Source organism: Mustela nivalis (genome assembly GCF_964662115.1).
Source record: "Mustela nivalis genome assembly, chromosome: X".
In the NCBI taxonomy this organism is placed as follows: Eukaryota; Metazoa; Chordata; class Mammalia; order Carnivora; family Mustelidae; genus Mustela; species Mustela nivalis.
Window position 1 is genome coordinate 38,361,427 of NC_139040.1, and position 23,609 is coordinate 38,385,035.

Genomic DNA, 23,609 nt, shown 5'->3' on the forward strand with positions numbered 1-23,609 from the left:
TAGACATGAAGCTAAAATATCTCTAATATTCTTCATACTGATTTCCTTAAACTTTAAAATCTATTATTATCAAGCATATTGCCTAAGATTAAGTTGAAAAAAAAAAATCTCACCTTGGTTCCATTGCATCCAGGGATACCTTGAGGTCCTGGGGCCCCATCATGGCCTGGCATTCCCTTTGAAAAGGGTTATAATATATATTAGAAATATATACTATATATAAGAAATATATAATATTTCTTAGAATACTTTTGAAGGAATTTTCAATTAAAAAGCCAAATTCTACTTACAGGAAGACCTGGTGTCCCTGGAAATCCAGGAAGTCCAGGAGGACCCTATAATAAGAAAGAAATTCCTTGAACCAAAAAAACAATCAGTAAGAATAAAATTATATCCTACCTAAGGGAGTTACAAAAAGTACATTTAGAATAGCAATGGACAAATGTGTCTCATTGAAAATTACCACTCGCTTTCTATAAAGAAAAAAAAAAAACCCTCCTACATGTATTTAAAAGTCTCTTCCCTGGAAACTATCGAAAAAACTCCTACTTGAGGGACCATTGTCTTCATTGCACTTAGCAGGAGTGGGCAAATTCATGGAATAAATGTCTTTCCTAAAAGATAAAGTGGTTGTCCCTGGTTTGTGATGAATACTGAATTTAGCAAGGGATGGGTAAGTGGCAAATATATCTGCTCCTGCAAACATCAGTGTGATCGCTCCAAAAATTCTTCAAATTTCCCTGTCAGAATTGGCAAAAATACAAGTTTGGCAATATTCTTTGTAGGTGAGACTCTGTGAAAGCTGTGCTCTTACACACAGCTAATGGGATTCAAATATCATGGAGAGAAATTTGAAGTAGCTAGCAAAATTACACAGTTTTACCTTTTCAAGCAACCCACTTCTAAGAACCTATCCCAAAGGTACACTAGAAATTATGAAACAAAATCTCAATTTCAAGGTTACTGATTACAGAATTGTTATAACTAAAGTTTAAGAAATATGACATAGGGGTGCCTTGGTGACTTACTAGGTTGGGCATTTGCCTTTAGCTCAGGACATGATCCTCAAGTCCTGGGATTGAGCCCCACGTTGGGCTCCCTGCTCATTGGGGAGTCTGCTTCTCCTTCCCCCTGCTCATGGATGCATTCTCTGTCCCTCTTAGTCTCTCTCCCTCCCTCTCAAATAAATAAATAAATAAATAACATCTTAAAAAAAAGACAGAGAGAGAGAGAGAGAGAAATGGCTATGGTGAGTGCTGTGAAATGTGTAAGCCTGATGATTCACAGACCTGTACCCCTGACGGACACAGCCTGTAACATGTAATACATTATATGTTAATAAAAATAATTAAAAGAAATCACCATATAACCATAATTATCGCTAAACACTAGGAACAATAGGGGCATGAGAAATAAATTATGGCACATCCACATAATGTAAACCTATGCAGCCCTTTAAAAAAATAAGAAAGATTTCTGTGCACTGAAATATGTAGTAATCTCCAGGACACGATGCTAAGTAAAAGAAACAAAGTGTAAGTAGCATATATAATATGCAACACTTTTATAAGAAGGGTGGAGACACTAAACAGTGAAAAGATAATCAAAAAATAATCAAAATAACTACATCTATCTTTGGGGTAAATACCCAGTAGTGCAACTGCAGGGTCATAGGGAAGCTCTATTTTTAATTTCTTAAGGAATCTCCACACTGTTTTCCAAAGTGGCTGCACCAACTTCCATTCCCACCAACAAGAGGGTTACCCTTTCTCCACATCCTCTCCAACACACATAGTTTACTGTCTCGTTAATTTTGGCCATTCTAACTAGTGTAAGGTGGTATCTCAATGTGGTTTTGATTTGAATCTCCCTGATGGCTAGTGATGATGAACATTTTTTTAAATTTATTTTTTATTTTCAGCATAACAGTATTCATTATTTTTGCACCACACCCAGTGCTCCATGCAATCCGTGCCCTTCATAATACCCACCACCTGGTACCCCGACCTCCCACCCCCCGCCCCTTCAAAACCTTCAGATTGTTTTTCAGAGTCCATATTCTCTCATGGTTCATCTCCCCTTCCAATTTCTCCCAACTCCCTTCTCCTCTCTATCTCACCATGTCCTCCATGCTTTTTGTTATGCTCCACAAATAAGTGAAACCATATGATAATTAACTCTCTCTGCTTGACTTATTTCACTCAGCATAATCTCTTCCAGTCCCATCCATGTTGCTACAAAAGTTGGGTATTCGTCCTTTCTGATGGAGGCATAATACTCCATAGTGTATATGGGCCACATCTTCCTTACCCATTAGTCCGTTGAAGGGCATCTTGGTTTTTTCCATAGTTTGGCGACCGTGGCCATTGCTGCTATAAACATTGGGGTACAGATGGCCCATCTTTTCACGACATCTGTATTTTGGGGGTAAATACCCAGGATTGCAATTGCAGGGTCATAGGGAAGGTCTATTTTTAATTTCTTGAGGAATCTCCACACTGTTCTCCAAAGAGGCTGCACCAACTTGCATTCCCACCAACAGTGGAAGAGGGTTCCCTTTTCTCCACATCCCCTCCAACACATGTTGTTTCCTGTCTTCCTAATTTTGGCCATTCTAACTGGTGTAAGGTGATATCTCAATGTGGTTTTAATTTGAATCTCCCTGATGGATAGTGATGATGAACATTTTTTCATGTGTCTGATAGCTATTTGTATGTCTTCATTGGAGAAGTGTCTGTTCATATCTTCTGCCCATTTTTTGATATGATTGTCTGTTTTGTGTGTGTTGAGTTTGAGGAGTTCTTTATAGATCCTGGATATCAACCTTTTGTCTGTACTGTCATTTGCAAATATCTTCTCCCATTCCGTGGGTTGCCTCTTTGTTTTCTTGACTGTTTCCTTGGCTGTGCAAAAGCTTTTGATTTTGATGAAGTCCCAAAAGTTCATTTTCGCTTTTGTTTCCTTTGCCCTTGGAGACATGATGATGAACATTTTTTCATGTGTCTGATATCCATTTGCATGTCTTCATTGGAGAAGTGTCTGTTCATGTCAAAGATACAGATGTAGTGAAAAGAAGGGCCATCTGTACCCCAATGTTCATAGCAGCAATGGCCACAGTCGCCAAACTGTGGAAAGAACCAAGATGCCCTTCAACGGACGACTGGATAAGGAAGATGTGGTCCATATACACTATGGAGTATTATGCCTCCATCAGAAAGGATGAATACCCAACTTTTGTATCAACATGGACGGGACTAGAAGAGATTATGCTGAGTGAAAGAAGTCAAGCAGAGAGTCAATTATCATATGGTTTCACTTATTTCTGGAGCATAAGAAATAACACGGAGGACATGCGGAGATGGAGAGCAGAAGGGAGTTGAGGGAAATTGGAGGGGGACATGAAACATGAGAGACTACTGAATCTGAAAAATAATATGAGGGTTTTGAATGGTCTGGGGGTGGGAAGGTAGGTGAGCCTGATGTTGGGTATTATGAAGGGCACATATTGCATGGAGCACTGAATGTAGTGCATAAACCATGAATTCTGGTACACTGAAAAGAAATTTAAAAAATAAAAAATTTTAAAAAAATTACGTATAATGGGAAAAAGGTAGAGGCAAGGGGAAAAACAATGGGGGGATGGCAAGAATAGGTAGCATCTCTGACTATACCATTATTAGAAAGCAATGTAAATATTTTAAATAATTAAAAATAACAAGTAAGAAGAGGCAAAAAGAGAAAACTATTAAAAAGTGAAAACAAACTGGAACCAATGGTGTGCAGCATTGGTGGTATAGTGGTGAGCATAGCTGCCTTCCAAACTGGAACCAATGAACTTAATATATATCTGGTTGTTGACATAAACCATGCAAAGAAAAAAATTACTTCAAGTACCTTTAAAACAGATATTTCACCTGTACTTTATTAGTGAAACCAGCCAATTCAAAGAGGAAAAAAGAACAGCAAAGAATAATGGCACTTAAGAATTCTATCATTACAACTAAAATTGAAATCGTTATTTTGTTCACTTGCAAATTGTTATTTTGAAGGTATCATAGTTATATTGTAGGATAAAGAAAATAATAAATTATATTAATGTTATTAGGAATCAAGATTTTCACCAAAGGGAGGGGAAGGTGGCAGGGGAAAGAGAAAGTATACGAACTCTTTTCAATTGGAAGTAATAATATAAACTCATGATATTTTTTCTCTTTAGAAAATACTTTTTCTTAATTCTGTCAACTGAAAAGACACCAAAATAACTGACTACCCATAGCAAAGAAAACCCCTAACATTAGACTATGGTATCTAAATCGTATTTTTTACTAGAAAGAGCCTAGAATCAGATACATGGCCAATTTCAGAACTGGAAAGGAAATGTACAAAATGAGCCTGAGGAGTCCTGTATCAAAAAGCAAGGAAGTTATCAACAATCAATATTTTTTTTTCAAAAGGACACAGGACAGGGGCCAACTTAAAGGGATTCTCACAAGCCAAAGATAGGATAATTTGGCTTCAAAAAGAATAATGAGTATGTGACTGGTCCCATAAATTCCATGTGTTTATAATGATAACAAATTCTTAAAACCTTCCCGACCATCACTCAAAGTTGCTGGTGTACTATCTCACTACCATGGATCTAGGCAATGGTCACCAATAAATACTAAACCATTAGATGAAAGTTGATGGGGAAATTCCGATGGCAAAATCAGGCTCATATACCTGAGACGACTGATCAAGCCCAACATCAAAAAAGTGGGATAACAGATGTTTGTGCCATAAGATGTAATTCATTAGTAAGTATGCAGCACTATGTATATAGTATTCTTTTTCTATTTTCTTTCATATTTTGCAGTATAATTTATGTATAGTATAATATACAAATCTTAAGTACACAGATCTTTCTATATCCCCAGAAAGTTCTCTAGTACCTCTTATAAGGTAACCTCCAGTCTGCATGAAATATGGGGGCAGACGAACAATTAAAACGACATCTTGGGGGTGCCTGGGTGGTTCAGCCAGTTGCGCATCTGCCTTCGGCTCAAGTCATTATCCCAAAGTCCTGGGATAGAATCCAGCATCCCCTTACCTGCTCAGCGGGGAGTCTGCTTCTCCCTCTCCTTCTGCCCCCCGCACCTCCCCACTCATGCACATGCACTCTCTCTCTTTCACTCATTCACTCTCAAATCTCTCAAATAAATACAATCTTAAAAATATATAAAAAGAAATAAATGACTTCATGAAGAAATAGTCATATCCAGAACGTAGAATGAAGTATAATACAAATGACCCAGTTTCTCCAATAGCATAATAAAAGAGGCTTAAGACACACAGCAACCAAATACAGTATGTGGAACTTGATTGGATCCTGGTTTGAACAAACCTACTGTTAAAGGACATCTACCATAGAAATCTTAATAAGGACTGTTAAAGGACATCTACCATAGAAATCTTAATAAGGACTGCATTTTAAAGTATATTTGAAAAATTACTGCTACTTTTTTGAGGTGTAATAATGGTATACTGGTCATGTGGCTATCAGTAGACATACTGAAGTATTCATTGGTGGAATGAATGATATGTGGGATTTACCTAAAAATACTCCCCCAAAATAGTGGTGGGATATAGATGAAACAAACTTGTCAAAATGTTGCTAACTTTTAAAGCTGACTGATGGGCACATGGGGTTCACTGTACTATATTCTCTGTACATTTGGGTATGCTTAAAATTTTCCATAATAAGTCTTTCAAATTTTGGATGTCAAGATTGCCTATGGGCTGAGAGGCAAGGATGAGGAACTATCGGGTTACCTATTCCTATGTACTTCTGAAGTTCTAGTTGAGGGACACAGACTACTCAGGTACTTTCAAATAGTAATTCAAAGAATGGACAAGGTTTTGAGTTTCTTTCCTGTTTATCCAGTTCCGTAAAAAACACCAGGCATGAGTAGCACAACAAACTATATGTTGTCAAGAAGTATACAGCAAACAGAATGTTTTTAATGTTTATGTAAAATTTGTACAGCTACTCAATTTCTGGAGATTAAGGGATCAGAATGTTTAACTTTCTTTGTCACATAAATAAATATGTTATGTCATCACCCATGTACTTTATACTTGTATTAAAGGGCCTTGTCAATCTATGAACACAGAATTTTGGAGCTAAAAAGCACCTTGGAGATTGTATTGTTTAACTCTCTAATTTAACAAATGAAGAAACTGAGGCTCAGAAAAGTTAAATACGGTTTTCCAAAAGCCAGGACTATTTTTAAACTAGATTCCCCCAATTCTGAAACACAATGAAAGATATATGTCAACCTAAAAGCTTTTCAGAAAAATCACTTAAATATGCACTTCTATTTTGAGACAAATCCTGGTTTTCAGAACATTAACACGAAAAATTATACATCTTAGAATTGAGAAAATGTTGTATACTTCCAAAGTAGTTACTTTTTAACCCAGTGATTTAAATTAGAGCTTCCCAAACTGACTCTCTTCAAGATAACAAAGAAAATTATATTTGTATATGGTACACAAGGAAGGGTACTCAACCTGAACCCAGAGGACTGAGATCACATGGTTGGGAAGTTCTGGTTTAATGTAGGATACATGTTTTTAATAAACTGATGAACTATTAGAATTTATCACTTTTGTATTTCTTATCCATAAACTAATTTAAAATCTTACATTAGTTTAAGCAGACATCTGGATACATAGATAACTACCAAAATACTAAAGAAAGGCTAATTGTAGACATATACCAAGTCTTACATTTAACTTTTTAAAGACTATATTTCTATTTTTTCATTTTAATATTAGTCTTTTTCAGTTGTCTCACAATACTTCATTTGCTTTTTCTCTGTTTTGACCAGCGAAACTTTTGATATACAGCAAATATCACTTACTCTGATTCCTTTTGGTCCTGGTGGCCCTGGAATTCCATCATCACCCTGAAAAACACAATATATTTAGTTCTTGTTCCTCCAAAAATAGCCCTCAAATAACTAATTTTACATTATAACGATGAGACTTAAATTTTTGTGAATCTTTGTGAAAGTGAGAAACTTATATACCTAAGAAAGAAGCATTTATCATTGATACTGAAAGCACTGAGGTAAGTTATTAAAAAAAAAAAAAAGGTCTTCACTTATTGAGAAGAAAACTGCTGACATGTAGCAGAAACTTTTTATCTGTAAAGTGAACCCTGAAAATCATACAAAACGAAGATGAAATAGTGGTACTGATACGCCTCAAATCATTCATGCATAACCCAAATACAAGCTGAAAATCTGGGCAGTTTCTATATTGTGCCAATCTTCTTGCCATGCTGGTAATAAAGAGTATCATTTCTTTTCTTTTTTAAGATTTTATTTATTTCCTTGACAGAGAGGGCACACACATGGCAGGGGAAGCACAGGCAGAGGGAGTGGAAGATAGAGAAGCAAGCTCGCGGAAGAGGGAGCCTGATGTGGGGCTTGATGCTGGGCTCAATTCCAGGACCCTGGGATCATGACCTGAGCCAGAGGCAGACAATGACTGAGCCACCCAGGTGCCCCAAATAGCATCATTTCTGAGCTCAAATATGTGCTGCTCTCGAGTCTGCCATTTTAAACCCTTGCTTTGTTTTATAAGGCACTTTCTACTGGCAGAGCTCAGGAAAGAAAGAACCATAGACTTTCTAAATTTCTTCTGTAGACTCCATGAAAAAGAGGTCTGCCCACCTCTGTGTTAATCTATGTACCCATTTCTAAATTACAATTGCATTGCTGAGAATTTTAAGTTTTGCTTCATTAAGTTTTTATTAACTAGTTTTTTTAATGGGATAAAGAAAACCCAATTCTACTCCAAAAGATGAGAATTTTAGTGGAGTATGCAGCTAGTGGGCCACCACCTGAGGCTTTAGATAGGTTTTATTAACCTGGGACATCTTGCTTTACACAAGCGGTTTCTGAATTACACAACTCATAACCTTAGAGGTTCCACTGGAGGTTCCTTGAAGCCCACATCACAGACCTCCTTCCAACAGCGCAGTTCTATTTCTATGTTTTATGTGGGGCTTCCATAGTTTCTTATGCTACTGTTATAAATTACTACAAACTTAGTGGCTTAAAACAATACAACCTTAGAGTTCTGGAAGTCAGAAGTATGGCAGTGGTCTCTGTGGCAGAACCCTGTTGTTTTTTGGAGGTTCTAGGAGGAGAATCCATTTCCTTTTTTCCAGCTTCTAGAGCAGCCAGCATTTCTCAACTCATGGCCCTCCTCAATCTTCAAAGTCAGCAATGGTTGAATGAATCTTTCTAACATTGTATCAATCTGACACTGACTATTCTGCCTCCCTCTTCCACATTTAAAGGACCCTTGTGATTATAGTGGCACTACCCAGATAATCCAGAATAATTTCTTTAAGACCAGCTGAATAAAAGATTTAATTCTATCTGCAATCTTAATTTTGCTTGTCTCTAAAACCTAACATATTCACAAGTCCTGGGGATTACATCATGGACATCATTAGGGGGTAGATGTTATTCTGCCTACTATACCTTGCTTTTTAGAAAGTTTAATAATCAACTCTTTCCACAACAGATGCATCTCTAAGGAGATTAAAGTAAATCTAATTCTATTTTAAAACAACCAGAAGGCTATTTGCTTAATGAATCTTTTTGCGTCTTTCCACTAAGGGCAGAAATAAGACAAAGATTCCTTAATAATGTGCTGGTTGTCCTAACCAACCTGGTTAAATAAGAGGAAAACAGAGGTATAAAAATTGGAAAGGATGAGGCAAAACTACCACTATTTGCAAATAATATGATTGCATGCAAGGAAAGCAAAGAAAATTACATGAAAAACTACTATAATCAGTAAGGTAATTCAGAAAGATAACTATGTGACTGTATATAAAATTAATATGAGAAAACAAATAGCTTTCTTAAATATTAACTACCAGTTAGAAAACCTAATGGAAGAAAATATGCAATTTATAATAGCAAAAAGAGGTAAAATATTTAGAAACAATCTTAATAGGAAATGTACAAGATTCATAAGAAGAAAAGCTTAAAACATTTCTGAAGTTCAAAAAGGAAGATGAAAATAAATGGAAAGACATACCATGTTCTTGGATAATAGGAGTCAACATAAAAAAATGGTCAATTCTCAACAAATTTAGTTAAAATGTGACACAATAAAAATAGAAATAACATGAGGTTTTTTTTTTTCCAAACTGAATAAGGCAACTCTAAAGTTTATATGGAAAAATAAACAAGCAAGGACACTGAGGAACATTCTGGAAAAAGAAAAACGAACATTAAGGGGAAACTGGCCCTGTCAGATACAAAAATACAGCATAATACATCAATAATTAAAATAGTTTTGTTCTGATATTTGAAAAAGTGTATCATTGAAAGAGTATGGAACGTCTAAAAACAAGTCCATATATTCATGTGAATTTGGTTTATACTGAAAGCCGCACTGCAAATCAATGGGGAAATTTACACTGGGATACATTTGTGAGGACATCTGGAAAATAAATATAGGTGGAACCTATATAACAAACCATACACAAGAATGAATTAGAAATAGATATTTACATGAAGAAATCAAACTATTAAAATACTAGAAGAAAAAAATGGGAAAATTATTTTATAATCTTTCAGTGGGAAAGGCATTTCCTACTCAAATCCAAAAGCTGCAAAGGACCCCTGAGAAACGCACAGAGACACATAAATACACACACACATGCACAAACACAGGCACATACTCAGCAAAGACATGACAAACTAGGGGAAATAACTGCAACTCACAACACGGACAAAAGGTAATCACCCTAATATATAAATAGTTCATTAACACATAAATCCCCCAAGAATGCTATAGAAAAATGGGCAAATGAAAGGTCATAGAAGACAGTTCACAGAAAACACAACTGATTCTTTGACCTATGAAAAAAGCTTAATCTCACTCTTAGTAAGAGAAATACAAACTAAAAGCATTGAAAGACCATTCATTTTTAATCTATCTGATTGACAAAAAGCCAAATTTCATGATACAGGTAGGTATAAGGTATAAGGTATAAGGAAACTGCTCTTCTTGTATATTGCTGAGCCAAGGATAAATCATACAACTTCTTGTGGGGCAATTTGGCAGTATCCATAAAAATACAAAAATACATAAATAGCCCTCTGAGCTAGCAATATCATTTCTAGTAAAGAGATAACCCCTCATGGGGGAAAGGAAGTGTATTAAAATTGTACATCTTAGTAGCACTGTTTGTAGAAGAAAAAAACCTGAAAATTATCTAACTGATCATCAATAGTGGACTGGCTTAAAAAATTATGGTTTACATACACAATGGAATATAATGCAGTTATAAAAGATAATGAGAAGGTTCTGTGTATACTGATATGAGGTATCTACAATGTGCTTTACATGAAAAACAAAGGTCAAACATGTTGATTATGCTACCACTTTATAAACAAAGGGAGGTAAAAGTGTGTCTGTGTGTATATGAGCATGTGTGTGCATGTATATATTTGTATCTATATGCATATCCATAAAAACCACTGAATATATTCACAAGAAAGTATTAGAAATTGGTACCTATTAGGGATATGTAAAACTCAGTGGCTAATGTTCATAGGTGGAAAAGAAATATTTTTCATTATGTACTTTCTTAATTTATGTTAATTTATTTTCAATAAACTGAATATATTATCTATCAAAAATTTATTAAATTTTATTTTTAAGAATACAGAAATCCTTTGGAAAATTATATCTATACATTCCTAATTATGTATTTGTTTAATATATCTTTACTTTCATATATAAGATATAAAGATTAAAGAACAATCCTATGAAATTTTTGACTGGGCATATATGTTAATATATATATGCACATACTAGAACACTGAATCACATAACAAGTATAAATTCAGCTATGCTGGGAAGCATGAAGTCATACTGGTGGTAGAGTCACAAAGTGTTTCAAATTTAGAATACCAAAAGTTTGGAAAGCAGTATAGCTTTCTCATTACACAGATATTAAAATGGAATCACAGTAAAATACTGGACTACTTTCTAAATCTAAAATGCATACCACCACACCTTTAAAAAATTATCATACTATTGTACAATAGTTCTAGTTAATGCTACACTATTTCAAAGGGATTCGGATGTAGTTAACTTTTTTTAAGCTGCCACAAATCTTTATTAAAAGTGCTACCTCTCAATTAGCATGGTACACAAGAAACTTAGCCCCTATTCCTGGGCAAACTCAGGTGCAAGAAATGTCACTTCATTTTTCTATGGTTCAGCTTAATTTCTATTTCAAAGCACACACTTCACTAACATGACTGAAATTTAACCTCAGTTGATTAAAGTCCCCACCTCATTTTTGTAATGCTGTGCCTAAATTATGGAGAAAGTAGGGAGCTCCAAGTTGTTGAAGGGTGGGACAGTCCCCATCCCAGCTGGAATTACTGAGATGTCCCACACTAGTAGTATGTATGGATTACTGCTGACTTGGTGCTCAGTTCCAACCACTTGACTCTTTCAGATCTCTCTGCTATTTCTGTGCCACTCCTGGGTACACAAGAAACATTCTGCTGTTTTTACACTTCATTAGCCCTAAGAAATTTTGTTAAATGTCCCATCTTCTTAACTTCTATGCAGTCATTTAGAGTCTTGCTTTTTCCTTCACATACATAAAGTTCCACTCAGGAAATTCAGCACAGGTCCCTTCTGCTCTTGAATCTAACAAAACTACCATGATGTACTGTCACCTCCTCAGAGGTCATGCCCAAGCACACACACCCAATCTATGCTCTGATATAGTTAAGTGTTTAAAAGTACTTATGTATTTAAATTAATTTCCTCCTTTATTGGAAAGACTACCTGATGAGTATCCATTTCATCTCAATACTCTAGTAACATAATGTACCACTATTATGTGAAATAAGATTAGGAAAAAAAAGGTTTTTAGACTACTTTTCCTTTCTAGGCAAATGAACAGAACTGCCCTTTTCATTGTGAGTTCACCAGTCTACCTAATACAGAAGGTAAAGGACCATCAACCGAAAGAACTGTTTTTAGAAAACCCAGGAACTTCTCCGAATCTTAATATTCGCTATGCTCTCTTCCCATTCCCTATCTTTTTTTTTCCTTTTTTTTCTTGTTTAAAGATTTATTTATTTGACAGAGAGAAATCACAAGTAGAGAGAGAGGCAGCCAGAGAGAGAGAGAGAGGGAAGCAAGCTCCCTGCTGAGCAGAGAGCTCGATGCGGGACCCGATCCCAGGACCCTGAGATCATGACCTGAGCCGAAGGCAGCGGCTTAACCACTGAGCCACACAGGCGCCCCCTATTCCCTATCTTAAAGTGCACATAAGACGCTATCCTCACTAATGGTAAAGGAGCGACTACCTGTGTTGCAGTCAGTGGGGATAGGACAACGGCACCTTTGGATCCATGAGCCTGGGTACAGGTCAGAAAGGCTATATGGATCTATCCTCTCATCTCTCTCTCCCACAGAATAGCCTATGTGACTTCTACCTCACCAAATTCACTGCTATACCTGTCCCAGGAAACTGTCACCAGTCTGAATTGGATAAACCGCTGAGTATGTCACCCACCATTCAATTCCATAGATAAATACCTTACTGCTGTGCCACTGAATATAACAAATGGACATTTCTCTAAACACGGAACTTTTTAGCACCTCAGATACCCCAACCTTATTACACTGGACCTGATGTTCCCACAGTTGGACTCTGAGAGTACAGAAACAAAATGCCTCCTCACAGGTAATATTGCTCCTTTCTGAGATGGGATTAACTGAAGCATCTGGGAAAAAGGAAGTGGGATGTGCCGCTGGGCCTATTTTGACCTCAGTAGCGGTGGCCCCCTACTCCCCATTACTGTGCTCACCCTACACAAATTTTTCCAATTCTACTCAAGTACTCTACCCACCAGAGGGGACTTCTGGCTCACTGACCCCTACTACCAAGCACTGTGTATGTGTCTCCCCTGGGGTACTATTTCTTTTATAAAAGTCAGGCCTTCAACATTCTTACCAATATAACATGTACACATGGGGCACGTCACGTATTCAAGACAGCCCCTCCTACTGAGTATATCAAACTAAACAGAGAAAGAGAAGAATTCCAAAAACCAGGTACTCTGGTTACTGAGAACTGACATGTTGTATTATCGATTATACTCATGTGTATTCTCCAGGCAACTTTTCCCACTCAGGGTCATTCAATTCCAAAAATGTGTGTGCAACCTGTCTTTGACCTTTATTTAACTCATTAATGAAACTACTTCAGTTTTAGCAGCAGAACGGACGAGCCTCAATTCCTTGGCCCAAACAGTGTTAGATAACAGCACAGCCCTTAACTTCCTGCTGGCCAACAAAGATGAGGTCCTCACTGGTACTGTTTCATGGGGAAAAATGGAACAGTGGGGAAGCTGGTGCTTTTGCTGGTTAAACATTTTGCTTATTACACTGCCACAGTAAAAGTCTTGATGGTTTCTTTCATTTTGGCTTGTTTTCTTAATCAGCTACTCTGACACCTGGCAGTTTAGCTCTCCAGCTCAGCTGAGCTCCTGAAAAAACTTAATTTTTGTTAAGGATCTCAATAAACCACATCCAATTAACAGCATCTTCCAAAAACATCTGAATATGGCAATAATATTCATGTTTTTTAAACCAACAATAAAATATAAACTCTTAGTTATTCTATTGTTTTATTTAGACACTAATTTCTGGCTATAATCCAGTAACTTCTTAGTTGATTTGACACCTAGTCCCACATTAAAGATGGCTTCATGCCTCTAGTATTACTGGTTGGCAACCTGACACATACCTTTTGTCCCCGAGGCCCTGGAGGCCCTTCTGGACCTGGAAATCCAGGCAAACCTGGATGGCCTTCCAAACCTGGAAATCCTCTCTCCCCCTGCAATTAAACAAAGTGAATATTATTTGTGATGAAGTTATTTGTGAATTTTCAAGCATGAGTATGGTTGAGATTAAAAAGAACCCAAAGACTAGAGAATGTTGATTTAATGATACTAAAATCATAATATCTACTAACATGGGAAAACCTACAAGATGTAAGTGGAAAACCACAAACCATTCTGAATTTATATCATATATTGTAATGTAGTCTCTTGTTTTCTTATGAAACTAAAAAGCATATCAGAGATGAGGTAAAGTTTAAATATATTGACATCAAGAGTTTAACAAGGAAGACAGCAATAAACCCAGGAAACTGGTCTGTAGGGGATACATAAAATAAGTATGGTGCAGGGATGAAGAAGGGTAAAAAAAACCATCTGAGAAGTTTTCAGATTTGTTCCAGAGTAGGGCAGTTGCAGGATTATCCAGAATAGAAATTCATTAGCTGACAAGATAAATTAGTCAGAAAAGGGCTCTAGAACATTAAAAAATTTTTTTATTTCTTCTAGTTGTAAAATTAATACAAAAAGGAATACATGGTCATTATAGAAGAACAAAAAACATTTACCTGTTTTCCTCTACTCAGAATTACTAATTGAACTGAACTCAAGTCTCAGTTCCGACCACAGCACTTATCAACACCAGCACAGAAGGACTCCCAACCTACTTGTGAGGTTTCCTACATTTGATCAGCATCTATACAATGTTGCCTGATATGCATATCTGCACAGACAGGTGGGCATATAGAGCTGCCATCTATACTAATATATCATTATATCAACATATTACGGTTAGTTAACTTGCATATAGGCAATTATGGAAAGAGTGTGAGCCCTGAACCCCCTAGGAGATCCAACCACAGAAAGCAAACTCATCACTATTAAGTTTGAGAACCCTGAGGGCTCACAGCTCCAAGGCTTGTGCTCCCAACTGCAGAGCTGCAAATAGTTCCTCTACTTTTCTAAGGCTTGAAGGCTGAGTCTCTGGCCAGAGGCTCTGGTCCTCATTCTAGGAACCCTTTTACCAGATCCTATCCACAGTGACAGCCTAGGCAGCACCTGAGAAAGAGAAAGCATCCATATCTATAAAGCAACTGACTAATGGACCATTGGAGGTACATACTCCTAGAGGTTAAGGTAGGGTAGATTTTTATTACACCCTCAGTGTGTGTATGTGTGTGGGGGGAATGTGTGTATGGTAAGTACTAAGTTTAGTCTAGATAACTTCGATAATTTTATATTAAATAATTCTTTGTTATGCTGACTCACAATAAATATAAGTACTATGAAGAGGCTATTCTGGTCAGTTTCCACTCCCAGTGACAAAGGCAATGAAGCAAATGTTAGCCAATTAATAGTAGGTCTAAACATTCCTATAGTTTTGGCAATACCTACTATTGACATGTTAACATGTTTTCTCTCTATTTTCTATAAATATATTTCTTTGTTATTTTAATTAGCCATATAATTATGATAATTTAGTATTAATCAACCTCATCAATTATTTTGAGGGAAATAGAGCAAAAGGGAAAAAACAAAAGGTTCAAAGTTTCTAGAGCTGGATTGTCTCAAATTGTTACATAGTCCATTTTTGGGAGAATTGGTAGTAGAAATGTGATTTCAAGCGCAAGTCAGAAAGGAAGCTAAGAGGGAAAAAAATATAGTTCAAGTAGATTTCCATAAGTGGAAAACATAGCTACATTCTGGGATCTCCACTAGTATTTAAAACATCTCTCTGCCAAAACTTGAGGATAATGCTTGAAGAGAGCTATTTTTTTAGAAGCAAAACTGCTATTTGGGCTATACATAAGAGAAGAATAAACCAGAAATTGAAAGTGGAGAGTGCTAAAAAGCTTGTGTGTGTATTAACATAACTATATACCCAAAATCTCCTGATACTACAGTTAAATAATGTTGTGTTCCTATCTAGCTGACTGAGCAGTATTATACCAAGGAAGAGAGAAGGGCACCTAATGTACAGTAGCGAAAAGAATTTCAAGAACAATCCCCAGCCTTTAAAAGGTAGAAAGTTTCCTGCAATAGAAGCTATAGAAGCCTGCCATGAGGTGGGGTGAGGGAGGGTCTTCTATCTAATTCCCACAGATGGTATGAAAGGTTCACATTTGCTATTTGCCTGCCTTTGCTACTGGTGGCAAGGGAATCATTCAGTCCTTAAAACTAATCTACAGCTTACTATAATTTGCTAACATTCACATAGAAAATGGCAATAATACGTCTATTTGTGAAGGCCAAACTTCTTTAAAAAAAAGAAAAAAACTAGCCTGGGGCACCTGGGTGGCTCAGTGGATTAAAGCCTCTGCCTTCGGCTCAGGTCATGATCCCAGGGTCCTGGGATTGAGCCCTGCATCGGGCTCTCTGCTCAAGTGGGGAGCCTGCTTCCTCCTGTCTCTCTCTGCCTGCCTCTCTGCCTACTTATGATCTCTATCAAATAAATAAATAAAATCTTAAAAAAAAAAACCTAGCTTATGCTGCCTGCCCATATTTAAATAAAAAACTACTCTTACTTTTCACTGTGGAGTAATCTTCTCTCTCAGCCTGTCCCTTATATATTGCTATTACTCTGGATTCCCTTTTTGACCCTTCTCTGTCTCTCCCCGGGAGATCTCAAATATCCACACATTTTTTTCCCCTAAAAGCTAAGCTCACAGGGCCAACTGTTTTAAATATCTCCACTTGAATATCTCACAGGGACATAAAACTCACCAATAATGATAACAAACATGTATCGAGCTATTCTAAAGTGTTCCCAGGTTTTATTTATTTAATTCTCCCAGTGACAACATGAGGTAAATACCACCATTATTTCAATTCTACAGATGAAGAATTGGGACAAAGAAAAATTGTGTAATTTTCCCAAGAGCAAATTTAATATAAAAAACACTGAGTTCATTATCTTTCTACCATCTTCCCTGTTCCAGGAAAGAGCACAATGTAGACCACAAATTTGTAATAATTTTGACTCTACTCTTTCCATTACCCCTTCATCTAATTGATCATGCTATTTCCATCACAGCATTCTTTTTTTTTTTAAGATTTTTTATTTATTTATTTGACAGACAGAGGTCACAAGTATGCAAAGAGACAGGCAGAAAGAGAGGAGGAAGCAGGCTATCTGCTGAGCAGAGAGCCCGATTTGAGGCTCAATCCCAGGACCCTGGGTCACGACCCGAGCCGAAGGCAGAGGCTTTAACCCACTGAGCCACCCAGGCATCCCCCATCACTGCATTCTTAGTAACCAACAGAACAAATACCCAGAAAATATCGATTCTATGAATGAACTTCCTTAATTGATTATATAACACTTATGGGCAATGTTTTTGCCCCAAATACAGAAAAAGTATAAGTTAGGGTTTGGGGAAATTATACAAAGGATAACTTTTTGTGCTAAAGTTCTTTTATATACCACAAGCTAGTATTAAAAAGAATAACAAGCTGATTTACTTAGAAAGAAAATGTACTTTGTCAGTCAAAGGTGCCCATAAAAGTGTTTCAATTTTACAGGAAGGGCACTTTATAATCAATAAGAAAATTACCTGATCATGGAAATGAAAAAATAATTTTAAGAATGCTTTCTCAAGAGAGATACAAAATTAACAGGAAAACACTGGATTTCTAAAGATAGAAAAAATAAACAGGGGGACAAACTGCTATAATGACCATTGAAATTACAATTGTTTTTGGATTATAATATTGCAAAATTGTAATACAAACATATGGGCAAGGCAATACATTTAATGGACAAATGAAAACAATTATTAACTAAAAAATGCAATTATGGGCAATTTTGTCTTCTTTTTGAGTAATTTCTATGTTGTTTTTGTAATTATATAGTACAAAGAAATATTTGATGTATATAATCAGGAGAACAAAAATATTGACCTTTGACAACTGCTAAATGATGATAATTTGGGGTTAGATGATCTCAAACTTCAGCTTGCATCAAAACTGCTTGATCGACTTATTAAAACACAGATTAACTGGTTAGAGTTAGATTCAGTAGGTCTCCTATAGAGCCTGCATTTCTAACAAGCTACCAATAGATGCTGATGCCACTGGTAGACGAGAACACCTTGTTTAGGTAATGTTTGAGTGTGACATGAATTGTATTTTACTTTATAATTTCTATTGAAGTATAGTTGACATACAATGTTATACCATTTTCAGGTGTGCACTGTGATTTGACATTCTATACATTAAGCTATATTCACCATGATAAGCATAGTTACTAGCTATGTAACAGGAATTTTATAAGTTGTCAGCTGGTTATTTTCTTTTTTTAAATTTTTATTTAAATTCATTTAGCCAAAATATAGTGTGTCATTAGTTTCAAATGCAGTGTTTAGTAATTCACCAGTTGCATGTAACACCCCGTGCTCATAATGTGGGTGGTACATCACATGCCCTCTTTTTTTTTTTAAGATTTTATTTATTTATTTGACAGAGAGAGATCACAAGCAGGCAGAGAGGCAGGCAGAGAGAGAGGAGGAAGCAGGCTCCTTGCTGAGCAGAGAGCCCGATGCGGGGGCTTGAACCCAGGACCCTGAGATCATAACCTGAGCCGAAGGCAGCGGCTTAACCCACTGAGCCACCCAGGCGCCCCTCACATGCCCTCTTTAATGCCCATCACCCAATTACCCCATCCCTCACTTACCTCCCCTCCAGCAACCCTCAGTTTGTTTCCTAGAGTTAAGAATCTTTTGTGGTTTATCTCCCTCTCTGATGACTTTACATTCAGTTCTTCCTCCCTTCCCCTATGACCCTCTGCCCTGTTTCTTATATTCCACATGAGTGAAGCCAAGCCATATGATAATTGCCTTTCGATGATTGACTTTTCACTCAACATAATACCCTCCAGTTCCATCCATGTCAATGTGTCAATGTAAATGGTAAGCATTCATTCTTTCTGATGGCTATGTAATATTCCATTGTGTGTATATGTATATGTATATGTATATGTATATGTATATGAATGTGTGTGTGTGTGTGTGTGTGCATCCCATCTTCTTTATCCATTCATCTGTTGATGGAAATCTAGGTTCTTTCCATAGTTTGGCTATTGTGGACATTGCTGCTATAATCATTTGGGTGCACGTGCCCCTTTGGATCACTACATTTGTATCTTTAGGGTAAATACCCAGTAGTGCAATTGTTGGGTCATAGGGTAGCTCAATTTTTAACTTCTTGAGGAATCTCCATACTGTTTTCCAGAGTGGCTGTACCAGCGTGCATTCCCACCAACAGTGTAAGAGGGTTCCCTTTTCTCCGCATCCTTGCCAAGATTTATTTCTTCCTGAGTTGTGAATTTTAGCCATTCTGACTGGTGTGAGGTGTGAGGAGCCATCTCATTGTGGTTCTGATTTGTACATCCCTAATGCCGAGTGAGGCAGAGCATCTTTTCATGCATTGGTTGGCCATTTGGATGTCTTCTTTGGAAAAATGTCTATTCATGTCTTCTGCCCATTTTCTTGACTGGATTATTTGTTTTTGGGGGGTGTTGAGTTTGAGAAGTTCTTTATAGATCTTGGATACTAGCCCTTTATCTGATATGTTTCTTGTCATCAGGAGTGTAGCAAGTTTTGTTTTTAGCAGTGTGCACTTGGACACATTTCTTTGGCAGAACTGATATACTTTACTATTCGTGTATTAAACTTACTGTTTTAAAGCAGTTTTATTGAGGTACAATTAACATACAATAAATATGACATATTTAAAGTATAGAATTTGAAATTATTTTCATATATGTAACAATAAAATAATGGACATATCCATCACTCACAAAAATTCCCTTATCTTTCCAACAAATGTTGCTCAACTAGACATCTATATGTTTAAAAAAAAAAAGAATCTAGACAGAGACCTCACACTCCTCCTAAAAATCAACTCAAAATGGATCATAGACCTAAATACAAAACTATAAAACTCCTAGAAGACAGCATAGGAGAAAATTTAGATGACCTTGGGTATAGTGATAATTTTTTAGATACAGCAAAGGCATAATCTATGAAAGAAATAACCAATAAGTTGGACTTCATTAAAAGTAAAAACTTTTGCTCTGTTAAAGTGTAATTGGAATGAGAAGACAAGCTACCAACTGGGAGAAAATATTTGCAAAAGACACATCTGATAAAAAACTATTATCTGAAATATACAAGAAACTCTTAAAGCTCAACAATAAGAAAACAAACAACCTGTTTTAAAAATGGGTCAAAGACTTTAACAGATACCTCACCAAAGAAGATATACAGATGGCAAATAAGCATATGAAAAGATGTTCCATCTAATATGTTATCAGGGAAATGCAAATTAACACAACAATTACATACAACTACACATCCTTTAGAATGGCCAAAATTTAAAACTCCGACAACACCAAATATAGGGCCAAAGATGTGGAGCAAAGGGACCCTCCTCATTCATTGCCAGTAGGAAGGCAAAATGATATAGCTACTTTGGAAGACAATTTGGCAGTTTCTTACAAAACTAAATATACTCATATGATCCATTAATGTTTCTTGGTATTTACCCAAAGGAGTTTCAAGCATATCCTCTCTCTCTCTCTCTCTCTCTCTCTCTCTCTCACACACACACACACACACACACACACAACCCACAAATGCATGCTTATAGCAGCTTTATTCATCATTGCCAAAACTTGGAAGCAACTAACATGTCTTTTAGTCGATGAACAAGCAAACAAACTGGTACATCCAGACAATGGAATATCACTCAGCACTAAAAAGAAATGAACAATTAAGTAATGAAAAGACATGGAGGAACTTGAAATACATATTAGTAAGTGAAATAAATCCCATCTGAAAAGACTGCACACTCCAACTATATGATATTCTGGAAAAGACAAAATTATGGAGACTGTAAAAAGATCGGTGGTTGCCAGGGATGAGAGTGACAGATGAACAGGTGGAGGACAAAAGATTTTTAGGGCAGTGAAAATACTCATATGATAATATAATGATGAATACATGTCATTCATTATACATTTGCCCCAATCCACAGAATGTTTGTTCAACACCAAGAGTGAACTCTAAGCCAAATTATGAACTTTGGGTGATAATGATGCATCAGTGTAGGTTCATCAATTGCAACAAACTTACCACTCTGGTGGGGATGTTGATAGTCAGGGAAGCTATGCATGTATGCATGTGTGGGGCTAGAGGTATATGCAAAATCTCTATATACGTCTTTCAACTTTGCTGTGAACCTAAAACCACTCTAAAAAATTAAGTCTTTAATTAAATATAATATTGAAGTGAACATGAATATATATAAAATATAAAAAATTGTGTTCCCTTTTATAATATTTTCTTCATGCCTCTACTCAGTCCCCCCAGGTAATGACTGACTTTCTGTCACTATAAGTTAATTTTCTTTTTCTAAAATTTCATATACATGGACTTATATAGAATGCACTCCTCTAACTTTTCATTCAGCATAATTATTTCAGATTTAGACATGTTGTGGTATATGTCAATAGCTCTTTCCTTTTTATTGCTGAGTAGTATTCACTGTACAAATGTATTATGATTTGTTGATTCACCCACCTGTTAATAGTAATTAGGTTATTTCCTGTTTCTGGTTATTACAAATAAAGCTACCATGAACTCATATACTACTCATGCACAGACATATGCTTTCAATTCTCATAGGTAAATGTCTAGGAAAGGACAGTCATCTGATAGGTTTACACTTACCTTTTAAAGAAACTGTCCAACTTTTCCTAAGGGTTTGCTTCATCTTGTATTTGCACCAGCAATCTATAATAGTTTGAGTTGCTCACCACCCTCATCTATACTTAGTATGGATATATTTTAATATTTAGGCATTCTCGTAGGTTTATAGTGTATCTTATTATGGTTTTATTATGCAGTTCCCTAATTAATAATGCTGAGTAACTTTTCATGCATTTATTTGCCATCTACATATCTTAGTTTGTGAAGTAACTTAAAATCTTTTGCTACTTTGTTTCTAATTTAATTTTATTTTGGGGGTTGTTTTATTAATGAGTTTTGAAATTCCTTTACATAATCTATATATAAGACTCTTTATGAGATAATGTGATTTGCAAATATTTTTTCCTAGACTGTGGGTTGTCTTTTCATTCTCTGAACAATGTCTTCAAAAAAGAATAATTTCCTAATTTTGATGAAATAAAATTTACCAACCATTTCTTTTTTTAATTTTACTTTATTTTTTCAGTGTTTCAAGATACCAACCTTTTCTTTGATAGATTATGTTTTTGGTATCCTAACAAATATCTGCCAGATAATAAGGATTTCTCCTAGGTTTTCTTCTAAAATATGTCTAGATTTAGGGGTTTTGTTTAAAGATTTTAATTATTTATTTGACAGAGAGACACAGCAAGAGGGGAAACACAAGCAGGGGGAGTGGGATAGGGAGAAGCAGGCTTCCCACAAAGCAGAGAGCCCAATGCGGGGCTCAATCCCAGAACCCTGGGATCATGACGTGAGCCAAAGGCAGCTGCTTAATGACTGAGCTACCCAGGCACCCCCAGATTTAAGTTTTTCTACAAACTATTGTGAGTTAATTTTTATATATCGTGCAAGCAATGAGCCAAAGTCCATTTTTGTGCATATGCACGTCTAGTTGTTCCAATGCTATTTGTTGAAAGACTATCTTTTCTCTACCTAACTGCCTTTGCACTTTTGTTAAAAAAAAAAAATCAATTCATTACGTACCTGTGGGTCTATTTACAGAATTTTATTCTGTTCCATTCATCTATATGTCTCTTTCTTTGCTATTAACACACAATTATGTTTACTATAGTTTTATACTGTCTTAGAATTGTGTACTCTATTGTGTATTTCCTTCTTTTCCCTATTTTAAATTTGATTTACTTGTCCTTTTCCAGGTTCTTAAGTGGAAAATGTAGGTCAGTAATTTTAAAGCTTTCTTCTTTTCTAACATAGGTATTTAAAGTTATTTCCCACTAAGCCCTGCTTTAACTCCATCCTAAAATTCTTAGTATACTGCAGTTTAATCATTATGCAACTTGATATATTTTCTAATTTTCCTTGTGATTTTTTCTTTGGTCTATCAGTTACTTAGAATAGTGTTTCACAACGTGGGAGCAGCCAACTATATAAACCAATTAATAACAAAATCAAAGAAACACATCAACAATAATACAATAATAGTAGGGGACTTTAACACTCCCCTCACTGAAATGGACAGGTCATCCAAGCAAAAGATCAGCAAGGAAATAAAGGCCTTAAACGACACACTGGACCAGATGGACATCACAGATATATTCAGAATATTTCATCCCAAAGCAACAGAATACACATTCTTCTCTAGTGCACATGGAACATTCTCCAGAATAGATCACATCCTCGGTCCTAAATCAGGACTCAACCGGTATCAAAAGATTGGGATCATTCCCTGCATATTTTCAGACCACAATGCTCTAAAGCTAGAACTCAACCACAAAAGGAAGTTTGGAAAGAACCCAAATACATGGAGACTAAACAGTATCCTTCTAAAGAATGAATGGGTCAACCGGGAAATTAAAGAAGAATTGAAAAAAATCATGGAAACAAATGATAATGAAAATACAACGGTTCAAAATCTGTGGGACACAACAAAGGCAGTCCTGAGAGGAAA

General features: G+C 36.1%; 1 protein-coding gene across 1 annotated transcript in view; it reads right to left on the reverse strand.

Moving 5' to 3' along the window:
* Nucleotides 1-23,609, reverse strand: part of COL4A5 (collagen type IV alpha 5 chain) — a 240,844-nt gene that overhangs the window by 116,023 nt on the left and 101,212 nt on the right. The window contains exons 3-6 of the mRNA XM_082717352.1: nt 13,859-13,948; nt 6,906-6,950; nt 291-335; nt 114-176 (exon numbers count right to left, since the gene is read on the reverse strand). Coding sequence (XP_082573478.1) covers nt 114-176; nt 291-335; nt 6,906-6,950; nt 13,859-13,948 — 243 coding nt within the window. The remainder of the gene's footprint in view (nt 1-113; nt 177-290; nt 336-6,905; nt 6,951-13,858; nt 13,949-23,609) is intronic.